The sequence below is a fragment of the Sparus aurata genome, chromosome 17 (genome assembly GCF_900880675.1).
Source record: "Sparus aurata chromosome 17, fSpaAur1.1, whole genome shotgun sequence".
Taxonomy (NCBI): Eukaryota; Metazoa; Chordata; class Actinopteri; order Spariformes; family Sparidae; genus Sparus; species Sparus aurata.
The window spans coordinates 29733948-29756618 of NC_044203.1; the positions used below are offsets into that span (position 1 = coordinate 29733948).

Below are 22671 nucleotides of genomic sequence, written 5' to 3' on the forward strand. Positions count from 1 at the left end.
AGATAGATAGATAGATAGATAGATAGATAGATAGATAGATAGATAGATAGATCAGAAATACTTTGTACTTTCAAAGTAGGAGAAGTATTATTTAAAACCAGCAGTTTTACTTGTAACTGAGTAATCTTTCAGTGCTGTAACTGTATTCGTACATGAGTAAAGATTTGCAGCACTCTTTCCAGCACTGTTTTTAGATGTGTGTCTAATGTATATAATGGAAATGAATATATATCACTTATATTCTTTCATGTAGCCTAATTGTTTTATTTACTGCTCTTTTAGCAGAACATTGCATTTCACCACACATATGACTAATAGACTAATAGAGGGGTGTAGCGATGACACATTTTTGTGGGCTAACCCGGATGTTAGCATCAACTCGGTTCCCTCCACAAAAAGCCTGTGGCACTTAAATTGGAATATCGTGGAAAATAATCTCTGGGGCAAACACAAGTTTATGCTACTTACACGTTTTTTTCTGTGCGATTATGTTCACTGATTCGAGGCGTAAAATAAATCACTGGACGTAAAAAGCTAATGTTGTCATAATGAGGTGATGATGGTTAAAGTCCGTCACAACTTCTGCGGCCTGGTTTAGCCACTCGTTAGCAACCGCCGTATTTAACACACATTTACAAACGTTTTATAATCAACTGGTACATTTAATGATGTATTTGAACAAAACATGTAAATATCTAAAGCACGTTGTAACCACAGACCTTATTTCAGACATTTAACCGACAACCAATTAAAAAAAAGGCTCATTGACTTTGAGAGGAGAGAACCAGAAGTGCAAAAACGCCGACTGATTTTCTGGCTGTTCGGACTCATTACTGCACCTCACTCCTTTGAATCTATGAATCTTGTGTCCTGACCCGTGTCATAAACTAATGCTGGGACTTCTGACTTGTTGTTTTCTCACATTAAAATCTGCTCTTTTTTTTTTGTAGATCCACATCCACCAAACTTAATTTAAAAAACAGAAAACATCTAATAGTTTTTTTTTTTTTTTTTTTTTTAATCAAATGGCCCTTTTTCTCCTGTACCACAATACACAGCTCTTCTGTGAGATCCGTGACCTGTTTGCCAACACGTGGGGGTTTCTGGACGGGATGAAAACATCACGTAAAAAAACACGGTTGCCATGACAACGCTTCTACCTCCTCCTCCTCCTCCTCCTCGTCCGGCTCCTCCATCCCTCTGCTGCAATGCATCACACCCTCCCCTCCTCCTCCTCCTTCTCCTCCCTCCCTCCTGCATGCACCTCCCTCCCTCCCTCCCTCAGCCGTCACCCGTCCCAAAGACTGATTAGCGCGGCATCCTTCCACTGACACACCATGTAATTTCTGGAGATTACTGATTTTTTTTTCTCCCCCCCTCCTCCCGTCTATGTGTATCAGTGTTTGTCTCCGCTTCCCTTAATTTTTGACGCGTCGGTCGGCAGCTCCAGGAGGAATACGCGTGTCTCCAAAAGACGTTTCCCACCGTGCGCGTCTTCATAAAGGGCAAGAAGTAGAAGAAGAGGAAGAGGAAGGACATCGTTTATCCTCCTTTTTGTCTGTGTTGTGCTCTGATGACTAAAATCTCTCGGATGGTCGCAGAGGGACTCTGACTGCCCGACGCGGGATGGAAGCCGCCGTCCACCTCTGACCCATCAACAGGAGGACGAGACGTTTCAAGGATATCAGTGAAGACAAACTGCAGGATTTGTTGTCTCGAAAAAAAAAAGAGGGTGTTTTAATTAAAAGGTGACAGGTAGAAAAAAGAAAAAAAAAATAGACGTAGAGACGCTGGATGGGATTTTTAAACGAGGACAGGCAGGATTTCATGCGGTTTTTTTAATAAATCTAAATCCACAGATTCGAGATAAGTTGCAGGTTCGTGCGCGGTCAAGTCGTCACAGCCGCACCGCTGGAATGCGCAAACCAATTACGCACGTCTTTTAGCCTCCAAAGACGCACGGACGCGGTGTAAATAACCTGCCCCCCTCCTCCATCCATCCATCCATCCATCCACCCCTCCGCCCTCCCTCTGCATGCCTCTCACACTCTGGTGTCATGTGCTGGTGACCCATCCCAGCAGCGCGGCCACCTGAAGCTAAACAAACCATATGGCTCACCTGCCGGGCGCGAACAGAGGATGACTTCGCTTGAGTGAGCCATGGAGACTGGAGCTCAGTCATGTGATGGTGAAACTGCGAGGAAGACAGCAGTGACACTCATGTGAGGCAATAAGATAATAATTAGAAAAAGAAAAAAAAAAAAGTTGATTATCATTCTTCCAAAGCCAAAGAGAGCGAGAGGAAGTGCTTCCAGCTGTCACTCCGCTCACACTGTGGCTCTGTAAAGAACTGACCCTCCTGGTTTTGTTGTTGTTGTTGTTGTGTCTATCACATCAGCACTCACACTTGAGGGGAGAAGAAGTCAGGGAGAGCTGCTTAATGTTCCCCATCGAAGGCATTCATGCATGCAACAATTTGACATTTGAACAGACTTTTTTTCTGCACAGCCACTTTGGCTCCATTGCACAGCTCACTCCCTCTCTCTTTCTCTTGCACGCCACGTCTTCCACGTTCGGCACAAAACTCTCAGCGGCGTCCCCCTAAAAAACTCTCAGTCTTCCGGTAGCTTTTATTGCTAATCACTGACAGTGCCATTTATCGACCGGCCTGTGGAGTCCACAGTACTGGAGGTCTCATTCTTAAGGGCGTGCCACAGAGTATAAATAGTTGAACAAAGGCCTCTTTTGGAGGGACAACAGGCCGAAACCTGAAACCCGGTGTGATTCCTCCCTCTGGTAACTCTACACGCCGGCACACTGACTCTGCAGCAGCACAGACTGAGGGTGAGCGGTCGAGGCAGCCGGGCACACGCCTCCACACTGCTGCTGCTGCTGCTGCTGCTGTCAGAGTGTTCAGGTGCTTAAGAAGGCCAGATCAGCAAGAAGACCCACCCACCCCTCTTTCCAGCCCTCCTTCCATCCTCAGCTGAAAGAAGAAGGGGGGAAAAAAGGAGGAGGAGGAGGAGGAGGAGGAGGAGGAGAAGAAGAGGAAGAAGACACCACACCCAGAAGAGTCTCGTCTTCTCACCTCCCCAGTCTCTCAATCACAGCCGGGACGTCTCTGGCATCTAAGTGCTTCATCGCCCAAGTTGGAATAGCTGCTGTAGATCTGTCCTGTGTCTCCTGTTCGGAGGTGTGTGTGTGTGTGTGTGTGTGTGTGTGTGTGTGTGAGAGAGAGAGAGAGAGAGAGAGAGTGTGTGTGTGTGGTGTGTTTTGACGCCGCTGAGAGTCGCCACCGGTCGTCCCTCTCCTGTCAGGATGTCTGCAGCACAGGAGCTGCTGCTGCTGCTGCCTCTGGTCCTCCTGGCGCTTCAAGGTGAGTGGGCAGTGGTCTCGTTGCTGTGGCGACGCCGCCACGATGGCAACACCTTGGCATGCATGTGGGCCACCCACCCGACCCTCGAACCCCCCCCCCCCCTCCCCTCCCACACACACACACACACACACACACACACGCACACACACACACACACACACACACTGCTCACTGATTCCCTGTGCTGTTTGTGACCGTCGTGGAGGTGTGTGCCTGTCGTCTGACGCGATGACCTCGCTGCTGCTGTCTGCTGCTCTGTTTGTAGGCGACGGGTGTGCGTGTGTGCTTGTGTTTATGGACTGAAGTGCGTGTGTGTTCAGATACAGATGTGTGTGAGTGTTTATGGTTCCATCTTTGTGTTGGATTGCTTGCTAAAAGCCCAGCTGTTGAGGTTTTTTTTTTCTGGAGTAATGAGATGAGGCCATGTGGCAGTGTTAAAATGGAGGGTGCACACACACACATACACACACACACACACACACACACATACACAAACAAACACACACACACATGCAAACACGCACATGCACACACACACACGCGCACACATATGCAGATACAGCAGTCATGTTGTGTATTTCATGCACATACATACACCGGGGCACTGTGCTCCTCTGACATGTGCAGATTATGGCTGCAACTAATGTTTCTACTCATTATTGATTAATTTGTCTGATAATTGGTTAATGATTTTGCAGACAATAGTGACTGTAGCCTGTCACGACTTCCCTCTACCATCGCTGTCATCTCGTCAGATTTTTCTCTTCTGGTTTCTGGCTCTTTGTGGACTCACCTCTTGTATGTGCTGCCATTATATGAGGGGAAGACACAAGGCAGGTCGGGGCTTTCAATGAAAGGTGGGATTTAAGTTCCAAAGGTGATTCTTAGAAATACGCTTAAGCAAGGTTTCTTACGCGGGAACTTTAATGAATGAGGTCTGACGTGAACGGACGCTCGGCGAGTTAATGCTGTGATCTCTGCGTGAGGGATGAGCTGTTCTCATGTATGACGCTCAAGTCAGGGTCGGTGCTGTGTGTGCATCGGCAAAGTCTTTAAAAAGAGAGAAAAGTTCCTTCAAATCTGAGACCTCGCCCTTCCCCAGTCCTGCTGGTTGAGATAACTCAATTTCACACCTTCACCAGCGGGGATTTACTGCCGTTTATTCTTTTATTGCATGAAAAAACCCTGAGATGAAAATAGCCTGAGCTACATAATCCATCACCGTTAAGTTACTGTCAGTCTCCTGACGCCTCGGGAGGAGCAGCTCTGCAAGGAAATCATCCCTCACTATAGCCTGCCACTATAGGACATTTACAATCACAGCCACCTCTCTTTATTTATTCAATAATGACTGGAGGCAATTTAAACAACATGTAGACTTGTAGAACACAAGTCACAACACAAAAGTCAGAAGGTTTTTTTTTTTTTTAGGCAGCTTATTGCCGTCACAGATAATCGCGTTTTAAGCACTGGGATTTAAAAGCTCAAGACAGAAGCTATGAATTTAAAGATAGATCACTGACTGACAGATGCTCCTTGTCTCTGATTCGACGCAGCCTCATAATATCCCAAAATATCATAATTGTTTACTCCTTGACGCGAAGTGACAGCTGATCCGGGACATAAGGTTGAAACAAGAAGGCAGAGCAGCAGGAGGTTGAGCCGGGGACCAGGCAGCGAGCGGGGAAGCTAAGTAAGAAGGTTACACAACCTCGATTGACAGAAATAGATGGTTTGGTTGAGGAGCCGGCGGGTTAGTTAAGGACCGGGTCCAGTGAGCACATCTGGAGCTGGACGCGGAGAGGATGGGGATGACGACAAGAGACAGGAAATTGGATGGAATCTCCTAAAAGTAGAGGAGAGGAACAGATTGAGGCTGATAAAAATAGCCTCTCGTTCTGCTTTTTGTTGTTGAAATGTGCATTTACACATGAGGTGGAATTCAAGGGGCTTCCGGATGAACAAAAGGAAGATGAGTTTGGTGACGGCTGTAAAATACAATCAGGAAAAGAAGAAACAGGTGAAATAAAGGGACGTCTCGCTACAACTAAAGAGACTTAGATCTCAGCTGCAGCTCATCCTAGTGCCAAAAAATCTACAAATGAAACTGTTGAGCGTCACTCTTTCAAAATAAAACAAGTTTTTACATTATAATGTGCAGATTATCATGAGTAAACCTACATATTTACATGAGCCCCGTGACTGGGGTTCAAGTCTGAGTTACAGCATCTGTAAGAGAGAAACCACTGGATAGTTTTCTACAAGGGACCACAGTGTTTCAACATGTCTCAACATGGCATGACTGGATATTTTTAAGGAGACTTTACAAGAATGTGGAACATCTCCAGCCATGTTTGATGACGATCGTGATGTCTCCTAAACCCTTCACAGTGGGTTTGTGCATAAACCGATTCAAAGCAAAAGGACAGTGTTGTGACAAGAGGGTAATAGTTGCGACATAAAGAAACTTACGTGGTTTTGCTGGAACGTTCTTTGCCAACATTTACTCTGGCGAGTCACGTTGCCTTCACATTTGACACAAACTAAACTAAATCAATCACCGGAATAAATGTCAGCCGAGTATGTTTTCCGCAAAACCACAGATCAGTCAAACCAAACGTTTACTTTCCGTTTCTCTCTTGTCGCAACATTGTGCTTACACTCAAAACCCACTTGGCTGGGGTTAGGAAAACATCACGGTTTGACTTAAAATGCCTGTTTTGGTCACCACCGACACGGATGGAGATGGTTATCTTATAATAAGACCACCGTCCCCTCCTGGTGTGAACAGTGGCTAATAAGCATAATGTGAACGTGATACGTCACGTTTGGTTTAAAGCCCCAGGCGTTACTGTGTTTTGCAGGAACGTTAAGTGTTAACATTACATCCTGGAGACCGGGCTCATAAAAATGTAATGCAACGAAAGGCAACTTCAGCTAATGCATGCAGCAGAGAGACTCCCGGAGCCATTTAGTCTGCAAATGGCTCGAGCAAGAACTTCTGGTCGAAGGAGAAGGCTGTCAACAGGATGTCCGAACAACCGCACCATTGTCTCAGCCCACGAGCCATTTGGATTCATGTCCATTCCATCACTCCACTCCGACCGCCGCATCACAAATTGGAAATCACATTACAGAGAAGCTCATCGCTTTAAGCAGCAGGGGCAGAGCATAAACTGATTATAACGACTTGAGTGCAGTAGCAACTTTTTAAAACTCTGTTAGGGCCGATTCGTGGGTTGACTTTAGCTTCAGGAATTTTCCAGAAAAGTGTTCTTACTCTTGGTTTTTCCAACTGACTTAAAGGCAAGTTTATCTATGTATATCTATTAAAACTCCAGGCGAATCAAAGTGCTTTACAGAGGCAGAGACACACACTAAAAGTACATTGAAATTTGCAGTGGAGCAAGCCCGCTCGCAATGGCGGCAACATTCAGTGTGCGGGATGTATGGATCTATATTTAACGCCTCGTACAAACGGCAGGCGGCGTAAACAAGGAGCTGTTGATTGACGCGCTCCATCTGAAGCCTCGCAGCTGCACGAATCTCCTGAAGAGAGTTTCATTCTGATTCTGTTTGAGGATTTCTTTTCCACTGCGAGACCCAATTCAGGAATCCAGTGTGGGATGTTGTTGTCGCCGTGACCTGGATTCAGCGTGGCCTCCTAAACTGTGTCACACACACCTGAGCCCCTGTTCATCCAGCTGTGTGACAGAGGCCTGTCGTACAAAGGTGCCCTGTGGGAGCGAGAGAGGACGCGAAGGAAGCGATGAAGTTCCAGACGGCTCAGCTTGTATTTGTAGAGCCGAGAACTCTTTGGTTTATCAGTTATTATTGTAAATAGCTGATTGAATGTTCTGCTCAACTCTTCAATTTGTGCATATGACCAGAGGTGTAAGAAGATTTGTCTTCAGCACCTTCGAAGTCAGTGAGAAGGGACACATTTTTTTTAGATTCATCATCAGAACAACATCTCTTATACCAGTCAGGAAAAAAATACAAAAATGACATGTCATGGGCGCAGACCTGATTAGATATCAACCCATTTAACACACAAACTGTTTTAAACTAAAGCACCAATTTTAATCACTAATAATAATAATAACACCCGGTATATCAGTTTTAAAGATTTCTTACTGTGCTGTAAAATGAGTTTTCTTCCCCAATACCAAATATTGTCCACTTGAATATGTGGACAAGGGCTTCAACAAATGATTGTTTTCATTGTCGGTTAATCTTTCTAATAGTTTCTCGATAATTGATTAGTTACAATGTGTTTAAAATGGCAGATAATATTGATCAGCGTTGATGTTGTTTTGTCCACAAACTAAAGATCATCAGTTTACTGTCACAGTGGAGGAAAGAAAAACAGAAAATATTCACATTTAAGGAGCTGCAATCAGACCATTTTTAAAAGCTGACAACTAATCAGTTATTCGGTTAATCAATTCATCGTTACAGCCGTGAAAGCATTTTATGAGCCAGTTTCCAGACAAATAGTGAGGAAAAAGTCTTCCAGTTCAATGATTTACAGTCATCAAAACTGGAGTTTCAGCATCAACATCCAGCTGTGGAGTCGCCGGTGGTGAATGTTCAGAATAACATTGCCGAGAATCAGGCGACACACTGAAGAAATCAGCTCTCACATTCTCCAAAGACAGAAAGAGAAAAGCAGGGCAGAAGGAGTTGATGACCTGGAGACAGACGGACCAATGAGAGGAGAGACATGAAGCTCGCTCCTACGATGCTCCACCAGCACCAGAGATGTCCTGATTCACGCCACTCGCACACCTCAAGGAGGGAGTGCTTCTGGAAACTACGTCTGTGTCCGTGTGTGTGTGTGTGTGTGTGTGTCCGAGGCATTCAAGGACAGACAAGGACAAGTGGACATTATGAATGAGGACATGCAGATCATTCTCTGTGCGTGGAGATTTTCAGGACGACTCGCTGATGAAGTAAAAAATCAAGTGTACTGAAGCCGCGTAATGTTTTGAGTCCTTAACATGTTGAACCGAACGGGTCCGAAGCTTTTTGAACTTGAGAAAGTCGCAGTTTGCCATAAAACTAATCAAATATAAGACTCAAGAAGCTCACAGACTGAATGGATCAAAATATTATATTGTGGTTGTGATGCTCAGAAAAAATGAATCCACTCCACTGTTTTCCCAATGTAAGCTTATGGGAAAAAAGTCATTTTGGGCCGAAGTATGTCACGTGATGATGTTATTACACATTTTGGCACCGGTGCTTTTGGACTGCTTAGAAAAACCTAAATATCTCAAATCAATTCGGGATGTCAGGGCTTCTGTATGGAGACAATTTTCTATTTCCGTTCTTTTTTTTCTTCGTTTTTTCTTCGTTTTTAAAACGTCTCCATCTACATCAGTTGATTAGCAGAATGCTGCGACGCTGTTTTGCTGTTTTGCTGTTTGCTGTTTTGCTCCTGAAATGTTTTACTTGACTACAAAACTTCACCAGAATTTACACCCTTAGTGAGGTGAGTAGATAATGACAGAATTTTCCTTTTTTTGGGTGCACTTATCCTATAGAACAGATCTAAGTGACAGGAAAGCAGGTCAGGCGTCCTCGGGCTTGTTCTACACTGACGCACCGGCTGTGGCACCGCTTTACCTGCCGTGACAGCATGACAGCTCTCTGGAGTGAAATCAAAGCGACGCTCGCAGAGCAGCGTGCCTCCATCATCTACTTGTTCCAGTGGAAAGTCTCTCGCTTGTTTGGTGTCGAGGGAAATGTCACGGATGCTTGGCATTTCCCCAGGCTGTGTATGCCGACAGTACGCGTGTGTGTTTACGTCGGTGGTAACCCATCCATGGAAACAGATGTTGTCCTCCCTCGTCTCTTTTTTTGCGGCTGCTTATGCAATTTTTGTTCCCTACATCTCTTCTGTCTTTTTGGCTCCTTTAGCTCCCAGCGAAGCGCTAGGCTAGCTGTGCTCAGTGGGTGGATGGTCTTTTGTGCAGCTAAAGCTATAAGTCAGGGGTTTTTTTTTCTGCATTGTGTGCCTCAGGGGTATACAGAAACTGATATGAGGGATTAACCAGCCAGAAAAAAAAAAACCTCCTAATCTGCAATTTCTGGAATATCCATTGCATAATCCTGAACCTCAGTCCGCAGATTACGCAACGGGGTTTGCATTTTTGATGCTCCGTGCGTTTGTGTCCTGCTGCTGTCAGTGAGAGGCGTCGCAGAGGCAGATTGGTGGACTTGTGTCGAGTCCGCACTTTGGATGTTTGGCTTCCCTTTGTGTCTGCTTGTGTTTGTCTCCCTCCCGCTTCTCTCGCCGCGTCGTCTTATAACCTGCTGTCTCAGCCTCGGACAGTCAGCAGCATCCCCTGCTCACCTTGCACAATCTCGCCTCCGTCTGCGTCACCACCGGCCTCCCTCAGGATTACCGCCTCACACTGTCTCTGTGTGCTCCTGCTTGATTTTCATCCGTCTCCCCCTCTTCTCTTTTTGTTCCCTTCTGTGCTGCAACTGAAGGGCTCCCCTCTGTCTTCACACATCCCCCTCATTTATTTCCTGTCGTCCATCGAACGTGTGCTTTGTTGTTGTTGTTGTTGTCGTTGTTGTTGTAATGTGTCTCCTCTGTCTGTGTTCCAGGTCTCACCTCATTTTCTCTGCGCCGTCAATATGCTAACCCTAACCCATCTCCAACCCTTCTGTGTTTCTCTGCATGGGATGTCTTGCTCTCGTGTCTGTCGGGTGTCTCTTCCTGTCTTTCTCTGTCCTTTTTCAGATCTGACAGACTTGAGTCAAACTATCGCTGCATATCAATGTTTAACCAAACATTCGCCGGTGTCGCCCGGCCAAAAAAAAATGCCTATCGGTTGATTTCCCGTGAGGTTTTCACAGGGGCATTAGATGATGAATGACTTTCATCGACCTCTATTGGCAACCAGGGATTAGCTGCAGCGCCGACAGCTGGTGCTGCTCACGGCAGCCTGTAATTAACACAAACAATCAAGTCACGTTTGCACCAGACAAGAGAGAGCTAATTATAGCAGAGATAAAACGGAAAAAAAAAAAAATTGAATCTTCTCTGTTTTGTATTTTCCGCTCACTGCATTGCTCTCTGTGGATAGGTGCACCTGTTCTCTGAGTATCTGCAGATGCTGTTCGCCTCAGGTCTGTTTGTTATAATCTAGAGGTTCTCTGCAGACCCCAGAAAACCCGAAAACCCAAGACCCTGGCCTCAACCGAACCCAGTTTTGAGGGTTCAGACGATCAAGTTTTCTTCTCTTGAGTTGTTGTGATGGATCTCCTGTCTGTGTAAACGCTCCTTCATTGAGGGAAAATCTGATTTGTTACAACTTTGGTCGTAGTTTCATAGTTTTGAACTTGTGATTATAACATTTTGTGCACCGAAGTAATGTTAATGTAGAAATGTGGGAAGATAACAACTACAATGACACAAAAACACAAACATGTAGACACGTTGCAAGCAAGCAGCAACCTCCGGGCCTGAAAAATGAAGCCAACACCGAAGTGCCGCAAACTGCAGTTCCACAAATGGCCACTTGAGGCTGGCTCAGAGAGAGAGTCAGTCACCATGGAAGGGAGTCAAGCGAACTAGCAATGGTACGTGTCCACAGGGTCATTCTGGGACGCTTCCCAGCTTTACACGCTTGGCCAACGCAGGCTACACCCTCCGACTACCACGCAGATACTTACTGGCCATTGGTCGGTCCTTCTGCTCCCGGATGTTAGTTTGGTAACTTAGATGTTAAAGTTTTTCAGGAGTTTCCGGAGGCGGCAAGTCGTGCCGGATGCCCCTGAATTGCATTAGTCTCTAGAAACTCAATGCTACACTACATGCTATGCTTACATAATGAAATGAATGGAGGTGCAGAAACGACAGATCCTGTGGACACGTACCATAAGTCATCTTATGTTTATACCACACTGTTTAAAAGGGGCAATTTTTGAGATATGGGCAGAATTTAAATTTAAAACGCTAAAAAAAAAAAAACACAATGAACTACAATTATCAGCAGAGTTTGAAGAAACATCAGTGTTAACGTTATGCTGCAGCGGTTTCGTGAGGAGTAGTTAGCCGCTATGCCGCCCCCCTATTGTTTTGGAGCCACCTTCGAATATTGGTAATTTCATAATAACCTTTTTGCAATTTAATTCCTTTTCTCTCTTCCAAATACTTTTGGCTAACCGTGGTGTTTGTTTACAACCTGTGTGATCATCAGACTGCTCGTGCTTCTGGTTCTAGCTGTGTTATGATTGATAGGAACGATGTCCAAAACTATGAAAATAAAACCCAAGCTGTATCCAAACTACGGTTTCAGCTGGTCCCTGACGAAATGAGATCCTTCACTCATAATCCATGCTGTATTTTTCTTATCCATCTAGACAAAATGCAGCTGATTGCTTGCTTGTATTTGACTTATGTAACAGGCACTCAGCTTATTTGAAACTTGAGATCAGCGTGAATCAAGTGTTAAAACTGAGCTCCAGAGAAGTGCCGGCTCGGGTTCTCGGGTCCAGCTGGGTTTGGGTTCTGTATTTGGTTTCAATATGACAGCAACGGGTCCGCTTACATTTGAGTTTCTATTTTCGTGCCTGTGAAGCCTGACATTGTACTCTTAACTTTCTCTTGTCCTCCCTCCCTTTTTTCTCCCCCTCTTCTCTCTCTGCAGTGCATCAGCCGCCTCCTCCCTCCTGCTTCCCCTTCTCCCCATGCTTTTGCAGAAACGGCTGTTGATACTGAAGCCTGTGCTAACTTTCTCTTTATTTCCTCCTCCCCCATTCCTCCCCTCCATGTTTCTCTGCAGTGTGTTGGCATTAATATCTGTGTAATTCTTTGGTGCTGCAGTATTTGCATCCCAGGGAGTGAAGAATAGACTTTGTTTTTTTGTGTATGTGTACAGACGAGGCCACGGACGACGTGCAGCCTCGGCGAAACGTTTAATGATTTCAGTTCATCTTGAGTTCGTCTGATCAGCGTTGTGTTTCCTGTCCTCTCCCTTCATCTCCCCCCCCCCTTTCTTGCGATTCAAAACAAAAGCATCCCCAGAGGTCAAAGTTGAGAATAGCACAAGATCATTGGTTGACAGTCAAGCTGAGGCCTCAGTGGAAACTGCAAGGTGCAGTGTGAGAGAGAAACATGTGGAGTTACAGGTGTGTAACTCCCGGCCGATGAGAAGTATGTGTCATGATGATGATGGCATATATAGATTCACGCTTCTATATATGAATTTAGCTCACTGACCAATTGACAGAATGCAAGAAACTAGTATCGCTCACTGCAACCTCTTTATTTCCCCTCAGTTTCAAAACACCTGAAGTGTACGTCACCACCAAATTGAAAAGCCAAATTAGTCATATTTACAAATCGACTCGACTGAAATGATGAGTGGAAATAAAAAAAATGCAAGATAAAAAGCAATTGCCGGTTACAAAAGTAAAAATAAAAACAACAACAAAAAACACGCATGCAATGATTATTGGGAGCAAGCACGCACAAATATAAAAGCTTCAGTAACTAACACTGTTTTTGTAAAGTACTGATTAGAACGTTTGCCTGCAAGTACAGCGATACTGGAAAAATACCTGCCCGTGTATCAACCTTCCCCTTGAGTCACGGGTATATGAAAAGATGATGAAGGGCCGCCCACGGCTCTTAATCCCGACCCCTGTGACCTGAAACATTTAGACCCTAAAGAGCGCTAAAGTGATACAGGAGGTGTCTGACTGTGTGCTCCTCGTCCCCTTTCACTCTGTAGCGCCTCTGTGCCGTGGAGCCTGCGTGGACGTGGAGTCGGACACAGAAGCCGTCGCCAACAGCGGCTTCAAACTGGGCTGCATCTCCTGTAAGATGAGGGCCGAGGTGCCCGCTGAGACCACGGTCGACTGGTTTTTCAGGGCGACAAATGAGGCCGAGTTCTCTCAAGTGAGTAGTGACCAGATGTAACACAAGGCAAGCTTTGGAAACTCAGGCATGACTTAAAGAAATAGTTAACAGTTAAAAGCGCATTATGTAAGACGGATGTTGTGCTGGTCGTCGGACCAACCCGAAGTTTATTGTTTATTTATTTTTATTTTTTTCACGTTTTGTTCCATATCTCACCTATACACCAATATCGGGCTCAAAAGTAGCAAAAAACAAGTTTTGTAGGTACTTTTATGGTGTTTTAGAGTTTGTAACTTCCTCGAAAAATCATTAGAATGCTGATGACTCATCCTGCACTCAGGGGCGTTATTTTATTTGTCCAGTAAATGTTTACTCTGTTTTATGAAGCTGCAAAACAAAATCAAATATATGCAGCTAGAACAACAATACATAGACATGATCATTCAAAACAGAACATTTGTCGGAGCCAGTTGAGTAAAACCGGTGATATCCACTAATGTAATATGAAATATTACATATATAGAAGCATTTGCATTTTCACGGGATGAAGTCCTTCTGAGATGTTAATTTGGAGATTAAAACCAACTGCCTCAGTGAACCACGGAGGTGAATCTCCATTGTCGGTTTGTTGTGTTGACTGCTGACTGGAGCTGGAGGGGAAATGTAATATTACAGAGAGAATTGGAGTCTCTGGTGAGTGCTGAGTTTAGTGAGAACTGACTCTACACCAAACACACAGGTACACACACACCTTTTTCTGTTTTCTGTTGCTCTTCAGCTAATGTAAAGTAAAGTAAACTGGCTGCCCAGGAGAGTAAACAGGCAGAGCCTGTGGTCAAACTAGCACAAGTGAGGCGAGGCGGAAATTGCCTCGCTTGTGGTGAACACACCAATAAAATAACCACCACTGCTAATGGAAATCTTTTATATTGTTAGTGCACAACTCAACAAAATATATAAATAAAACAAAGCTCATTGTTTTGGGACATTTTAATAGAGAAATCTAACAAATCGTATCTGAAACGGGTTTGAAAATTACTTACTTTGGTCTTGGTGTAAATTTAAAATGGAGTCGTCTTGGTCGAAGATAAAAAGAAGATAGAGCTTCACTATTAAATTCATTTCCATCACAGCTCTCTCCCTGATGTAATTAGTTATCATGTGTCCAGATAGAGCAATAGACAAAATCAGCACAAAGCCCCAAACACTTCCATCACAACGAGGCCATTGTGTCTTCTTCCGGGAAACGGCTGCGATGCATTCGTCACAACAGAGAGAGCAGAGGCTTGCATTTTTCATGACATGTCTTTTTTTTTTTTTTTTTTTTGCTGTCCGCCAAGCAAAGAGGCCATTACAGCATGTACTTAAAGCGGGAGGGATCCCATTTGCCCATTTAGAATCAGCATCCACTAATTCCCGAGGAAGTGCAGAGGTAAGGCGGTAACTGCAACTCGATCGATACGGGAAGAGAAGCGGCAAGTTTCTAGTTTTTTGAAAGCATACGGAAAAGTAGTTTGAATTACAGTCATCAGGCTGAACGCAGAGGCAGCAAAAGTACACACAGTCTGTACACAAGTAGAAGTACAGGCTGTGAACTGTATTCAAAGTAAAACATTCTCCCTTTGAAGCACATTTCTACCGGCCAGCTAACTGAACCTCACGTCATATTAATATCATTTAAAGATTAAAGATGAAACTTTTTTAAAAAGGCAGAATCAGCAGGATTTGTCTGAGCTGTTAGACAACGTGCCTCAAAGATGGTTTCATTGTTGAGTGTCATTCCCAGGAAGTCAGATACAGACATTTTGGGTTGGTGAAGTGTCCCAAGAAGGAAGAAACTGAGAAAAAAGATAAAATGTGAGAAATCTAGGCAGAGAGCTGCAGGGTCTCTGCAGATAACAGAGAATAAGATGCCTGTTTTCGCCCCATTCGAGTCGCCCTCTACGTCGCTTTCCAGGCTTTTATTGTTACGGATATCGCAAGACCTGACAGGCAAGATGAAAGACTAAACGCAAACTTTAGCCCAAACACAAAATCCACACTTGGGCATGGGCAAAAGGCAATCAATGATAAAGCTGTCCAAAAGACAGATGGGACAGGCAGGAGCAAAATCAAGCATTAAAGAAGTACATAACCAAAGAAGTACGGGGAACATGAGGGAACATGAGGGAACATGTGGGAACATGAGGGAACATGAGAGAACATGTGGGAACACGGGGCTGACATGAGGAAACAGAACAGACGAACTGAGAAAGAGAGCGGGGAGGACAAGGACTTATGAATAATCGAACACAGGAGGAGGAAAAACCCATGGACTAAATACACAAGAGGCTAATCAGGGACAGGTGACGCTAATCATGACAATCACAAGGGAGGGAAAACAAGACGAAGGGCAGGAAGTAACACAACACGACACAAAAACCCAAACCATGACATTAACGTTGTTTCATGGATCCCATTCTGTGATTCTCTTCCAGTTGTACAGCTATAATTATGATGATCAAGTTAAAGGAGTGGTGAATGACCCACGTTTCGAGGACCGCCTGCGCTGGAATGGCAGCAATAACACCAACGACCTACAGGACGGCTCCATTTACATCCTCAATGTGACCCTCAGCGACGCGGGAACCTACCGCTGCATATTCAACCGCGTTCTCAAGTATTCCAACGACTACGAGTTTCATACCAACATCACCAAGAATGTCACCATAATTGTGGTGCCGCAGCGTAAGGACTTTTTTTATCAGATTTATGATTGCACTTAAAGGCTCATTTATGTTCAACGTTAAATACCGTATGTATAAGGACACAGACGGAGGTCTCTGTCTGTACGAAAGGCGGAGCAGTGCCACCGGATATCGTGCAGGACAGCGTAGACAGAGCAAGACGGGAAAAGGACAAGACGTGGAGTTTGAACAAAGGAGGTTGAGGCAGTTTGGTATGACAGAAACTTTTCCAGCGAGATAAGAACATCATGTGAAGGTTTTAGTGCATGTCCCTCAAAATTTGAAAGCAAAAAAAAAAGAAACAAGACGCACTCACTGCTGGAGAAATCACAAAAAGAGACAGACATACCTTCAGACTTTACGACCACAATATAATACAGCCAGGCGACATTGTGTGGTTTTTTTAAGTGAGGTATACAATTTACATGTGGGGGCATTTAGCAGCCACATTTGTCCAAAGCGACTTACAGTAGATCATACATACTTTCATACACTGATGGCGGATGTCTTGCGACATGACCCAGACCAAACAACAGGGAAAGCCAGCCGTGCTAGCAGAGCTGAAATCTGTCCGTTGGAGTGTTTTGGTGAGGGGAACCAGATATTACTGTTTATACACTTACTTTATTTGTTATTTAACTATTTATGAAATATGTCAAAGAAACATGTTGTCAAACAATCAGCTGCAGTAAATAAAAAGCCTCCCAAAAAACATTTTATATTGTTGACAGATTAAATGTCTATATGAAAGGAGTCGTTCATAGAGTTATGAATGAACTTTGCAGTTTCCCTCGACCCTACGCAGCATTTTAAACACGGACAAAATCGATAAACTGGTTCTGGAGAGGGCCTTAGGCGTTACGTGTTTTTAGCAGGGGGTGAGACGAGGGATGCTCTTCACCCCACCATCAGATGCCACTAAATCATACACACTGGACTTAAACAGTAATGTGAGTTGATTAAAGTTCTCCTCGGCGCTACAGAGCATTTCGGGACCTTTCAGCTCTTTGTTTTGGTTTTCTGGCCTACAACTTCGGTATTTTGTTTTATAGCAGGAAGTTCTTTGTGGCAAAAACAAGGGGGGAAAGAAGGAGAAAGCTATAAGTGTGAAAAGGACATGACAGAAAAAGTACTAGCTGATGGACATAAATCAGCAGAGCCACATGTCTCCTCCTGGAGTCTATCGAACTAAAAACAGCGAAATGATAATGAATATTGGACCAACAGTCAATTGGCCACAAGCTTGTCACATTAACTTAAGAGTTAGTAATTGGATTACAGCTTATTTTGCTGCTCAAAAAACTGCTTTAACTGACAAATGCTTGAATTTGCAATGCGGGGTCCCCCACGGTCCAGCGCTCGGTCCTCTGAATTTTCATTACTTGATGCAGGTGGATGTTTTTATCACTTTAACACAGAGATGAGAAGTAACCTTTAACTTGTGGATGCCAGACAGGTTAACAGTGTCTGCAGCAGGATTCAGGAAATCATGAATTATCTGTAATTCTGGATTGGAAGTCATGAATTATGACTCGTCATATAAAAAAATGGATGGCCCGGGATGCCCACATCCTTTTAACGGTACAAATTAAACCCACTCCCCTTTCTGTAAGCACACATATACAATATATCTCACTTCATCTCCCTCTCTGTCTCTCTAGTCACCAGGGGACTGGCATCCATCTTGTCTGAGGTGATGATGTACGTCTCCATCATCGGGCTGCAGCTCTGGCTGGTGGTTGAGATGATTTACTGCTACAGGAAGATCGCGGCAGCCGGGGAGGAAGCTCTGAGAGAGAGCGCGTGAGTAACACTGAAGACACACAAACACACACCCGGCCAGCCTCTCTCCAGTGCCAGTCCTTCATCTCCAGAACCTGCTGGGCCGTCCAAATGTCCTGATTTCCCACCAACCGCTTTCACAATCTGTCTCAGTGTGCTCTTTTCAAAATAACAAACATGTTTTCCTTTTTCCTCGCTGAACTGATATCTGGTCCTGATTCTGATTCACTGACCTTGACTGCCTGTGTTTCCCTTTCCTTCTTTCTACCACTCTCTTTCCTTCAGGGCGGAGTATTTAGCTATAGCATCGGAAAGTAAAGATAATTGCGCAGGTGAACAAGAGGCAGAATAGCAACGGTAGGTCTGGATTCTCACTATACATCATTTCTGAATTCACCTCATTCTCGTGCTTTCCTCTGTTGCGTCTTCTTTATTTCACAGAGCAGGCACTTATACTGTTTGTTTACTCCCATTGCATTGTGACTGGGACGAAGTAAACATTCTGTCAGCATGAAATTTGTCCTTCACGTCGTTCATTTCCCTGACAGTCCAATTTCGTTTACTTCAGGTCGAGGAAGAACTCAAGGCGGCTCCCTTGAGGATCCTCGCATCCACTCTCACGCCCTCTCCTCTCACCGTCGCTCACCTCTCACCATCCTCTCCACGTGACGGGATAAAAGGAACCACAGAGAGGAGAGAGGGATCTTCATAGGAAGGTTTTCTAAGTGACTCTCTGCCAAAGGATTTAAAAGGACTGAACTGTGTCCCGTTCCGGGGGACGGGAGAGATGCGTCAGGTCGTGGTCCAACGGGACAGAAGGGGAGAGCAGCAGTGTATAAACGTGTTTAAGTATGCACAGATAATCTTTGGACACATGTAGAGTATATCATAGGCCTACGCTGTATATCCACTAACTGCATGCTAACGAGCCTATCAACAACAGCCGACATAATGCTTCTGACGTTGTGTCAACCATTTATTTTTGATCCGTTTTGTCCCATTTCATTTCACACCGTGTGTTGGCATCAGGGTTTGACCGTTCAACGGTTTTATAACTGAACCAGTGCCAGCGTTTCCTTGTTTATGAAGCTGTGGTGCAAATGAAAACGTTTTTAATGGTAAAAGAAAACACCACGACGACTAGAGGGGCAATCAGTAGAGCGCATACCTCCGCCAAGGCCTAATAGGCCCCTTTTGTACTCACTTGTAGATACCATCTGCCAAAATGTGCTTGATTTTGGGATCAAGGATCAATTTTTGGATCAGCATCCATACATCAGTCTCAGAGAAAAATGTTGAAAAATGCCCAAGAAAAAAGTTCCTGGATCCATCCCTTGATTCCGATTTGCACCAAAGTTTAATGGGGTCTATCCTGGACCGAGAACCATCCTCCATGCAAGTTTCATGGAAATCCGTTAAACAGTTTTTGTGTAATCCTGATCACAAACCAACCAACGAAAGGACACAATGTGAGAACAGAAAGTATTACATTCAATTCATAATTATCGACATATTCATAAGCCTGATGAATAAACTGGTCCAACCCTGACTGACAACACATCCACACCTTTTATTTTTCTCCCCCATATGTTTTTATTTTTAATACACAGAATCAGAGGGCAGATTTGAATGAAGGCGGATGTGAGATGAACTACTGTCACTTTTGGAGTGGCTGTGAGAAGCAGTGAGTCACGAATGTCACACATCAGGTGAAAGTCGTTATGTCTTAATTGTCGCTGCATGTTCAGACACCACAACTCAACAGGGATGTGTTCGCCCAGAGAAACGTCACCCGTGTCGAACATGAACTCTGCTCGATGTTTCAGGTCGTCACTGGAGGGTGTTGTTAAGGTGCTCTCAGATAAAGGGACACGCCGTCATTAGGCACTGAAATATACAGAAATGTAGCACCGGTCAGGTTTTAAAGGAAAGTTTCACCCAAAAATGAAAAAAAAAAACAACTTTACATCAGCATGGGAGTAAGAAGATCAAGACTGATTTTTTGGGGGGCGAACTTTTCCTTTTTACTGTTCTAGCATTGGACTGGGGGAGCATGTTCAAGTCTCAGACAAGACTTTTATGTTCTTGCTGTGTTGTTCTTGGTCCTGAGGACTTACAATGATAAAGAAGCAAATTCTGCACAACAACAACAATTTAAAGCAAAATTTCAGCAGAATTCCCCTTTAATCAAAGCATGATGACGGGCCTTTTTCCCAGACCACCACCTTGTTTCAACCCGCAGCAGCACTTTGAGTTTTAGCGCTGAGAAAATCTCTCCATAGATTTCGGTCGGTGGGACAAACATATTATTCTCTCTGTTTTCACGCGATGAAAAGTAAAATTTTTTTTGCTTTCCCAAGATAATGTAGTAAGTTCTTCTTAAAACCCCACATCAAAAGACCCGAACTATCCCTTTAACCTTTGGGGAATAAAAAGGGAACAACCTTTTTTTTTCGTTGTGATAATAGATTAATTTATCTCGGGATAACAAAGGTTGTTTTGTCGTGATCTCAAGAAAAATCTTGTTTTTCCGTGATAATGACATAAAACAACTTCTGATTTCGAGAAAACAAATAACATCTTACTAGCTATTACGGGAAAACAGAGGAAGTAATATGTTTGAATCGTGACCACTTAGGGGTCCCGTCGTGAAGTGTGACTTCCTGTGACACATGAGGAAGCTGATGCCCACGTCATGGCACAGGACAAATTAAATCACGCCATAAAAAACATTATAAAAGTTCTGCTTTGCCAAGTCATCCAAAGCATCGTTTTAGCTGAAATTTCTCTGCTGATGTCTAATCTCGCACAGATGTCTCAGTGTCTTTGTAGAAAACTTAAGGGCTCGTCAAACTGCTGATTATCTAACTGCCGTGGGCAAACGTACCACAAAAACCTGTCCAGTGTGCCTCCCGGTGCGAAGCCAGTGGAAACCAAAAAGGAAAAAATAAAGGAAAGAAGCCTCGTCACAAACCTTTGTGGAGTGTAGCAGCGGTGCTTCTCTTCCTGAACGGCCGGTTATTGACTGTTGGTGAACACTTAGATGGCAGCCGATCACTGCCACTCTGCAAGTTTACCGTTGAGCTGTTTTGTACCAAAAGAGAGAGTTTGATACATTTTGAGATACTGAGAAGGGAGCAAAAAAAGGAAAAATAGAAAAAAAACTGATGCAACCTTACTGATCAAAAAAGCAAAAGGCTGCAATATAATTTTTTCAGACAACAGGCAAGATTTCTCCAATGACGGCGATTTCAAACACTGCCTACCGATGGGGTTTAAACTTTTTGGGCATGCATCAGTTTATATCATCCTGACGCCTTTTTGTCCTGCACAGATGAAGCGACGAGCGAGAGGAAAAAAACCACACTGCTCCCCACGCCGTTGGTCTGCTTTGTGTCCACGTGTTTTCTTTCAGCAACCTGTTCATGTGTAGGTGTGGAAGTGTTGCTTGCCAAAAAGAAAAAAAGATGGAAAAAAGTAAATAAAGTGATACACAGAAAGAAATAAAGGTTCTCGTGAGGAAAACCAGTCGTGTCTCCCTTTGGATGCCTTCGATCGTACAGAAAACGGTGCACGTGGTTGAAAGCCAGAAATGGATCAGACAATGGATCATGTTATAATGTGATGTATTAACTCTAACCAGATGTTTTCAGGCTGCAAACTCGGTCTCATCTTTTAAAAACAAACCCCACTTATTTAACCTTGAACTCTGCAATAACAATGACCCGCCAGTGCCTGCACTAGTATTTTTGGCTTACTGTGATGTCATTTTCTTGGAGTATCTTCAAAAAGCTTCATATCCCTGAGATCTGTACAGCCTGAGCTTAAAGGTCATGTTAGTCAATAAACAAACAATAATGAGGGATACAAGTATTCAAATTGTGTCGTAAATAAAAAAATATATAAAAAATCTGAAATTTTCATCATTTCTTTTTACGGAATAAATACACAAAAACATATTGATCCAAAAGATTTCTAAATGTAGAAAACATCGACAAAATGTTTCTTAATGCTCTACAACTGCTTTGAACTGTGTGCATGTTTCAGTTTTTGAGATATGCTGATTTTTAATGCAGAGTACAAAGATGTTATGTGTTGTCTGTTATATTTATATCTGCAATATTCTTTTCTTCTTGCTGTGCCGTTACTTCTTGGAATCTCTTCATCTGCTCACAACAGCAAAATACACTTGGATCAAAACTATAAAATACACTACAATGTCTCTCTGCCCTCTTCCCATCACTATTTTGCAAAGTGTGTTACGTAGAGCAACGACGCCATCATGTGCGACAGCGTGATATGGCAGAAGACAAAATCTGAAATGTTCCAGCTGTTCTTATTTTAGATCGATTTAAAAAAGGATCAGGCTCGACAAAAATGTGTCATAAAAGTGCTACATAAATAAAGATTATCATCATTCTTATATCATCAGATAACAACATGAAACGTTTTACTTTAAAGAATAAAATAAATAGTGTATCATCATAGCTTAAAAAGTCTTTTGCTACAACATAATATCAAGAAAGTAGCAGACCACTGGGCTCATTGTGGATGTTTTAAAAACAAATGATCAAAACTGACGCAGCAGAACCAGAGATGTCACTTTTTTTATTCCACCCATTCTTTTCCTTACTAAACCTGGTGCCTACATTACCCACAATGCAACCTAACTACTGAGTGACATCACTGGGGGAAATTGCAGCTTCCTCTGAAGCCTCAAAAGGCTTTTTATACTACTTTTTCCAACTGAAGCACCAGCACTCCCAGAAGCTGTAAGACATACTTTGATGTGTAAAATTGGTGGAATTAACCTTTTAAAGGCCCCTAAAAAGAAACATGTCTACTGAAATTATCCAGCCATACAGTTGTTTTTCATTCTGTACACATGTTGGGACGTAAACGAG

At 43.7% G+C, this 22671-nt stretch overlaps 1 protein-coding gene across 1 annotated transcript; it reads left to right on the plus strand.

The window, feature by feature from the left end:
* The first annotated feature begins 1251 nt into the window (after nt 1-1251).
* Nucleotides 1252-21679, plus strand: scn1ba (sodium channel, voltage-gated, type I, beta a). Its single transcript, XM_030394008.1, has 6 exons — nt 1252-3376; nt 13132-13298; nt 15737-15986; nt 17647-17788; nt 18053-18124; nt 18336-21679. Exons 1-5 carry the CDS (start codon nt 3319-3321, stop codon nt 18117-18119), a joined length of 684 nt encoding a protein of 227 aa, XP_030249868.1. The 5' UTR covers nt 1252-3318; the 3' UTR covers nt 18120-18124; nt 18336-21679.
* Nucleotides 21680-22671: the final 992 nt, after the last annotated feature.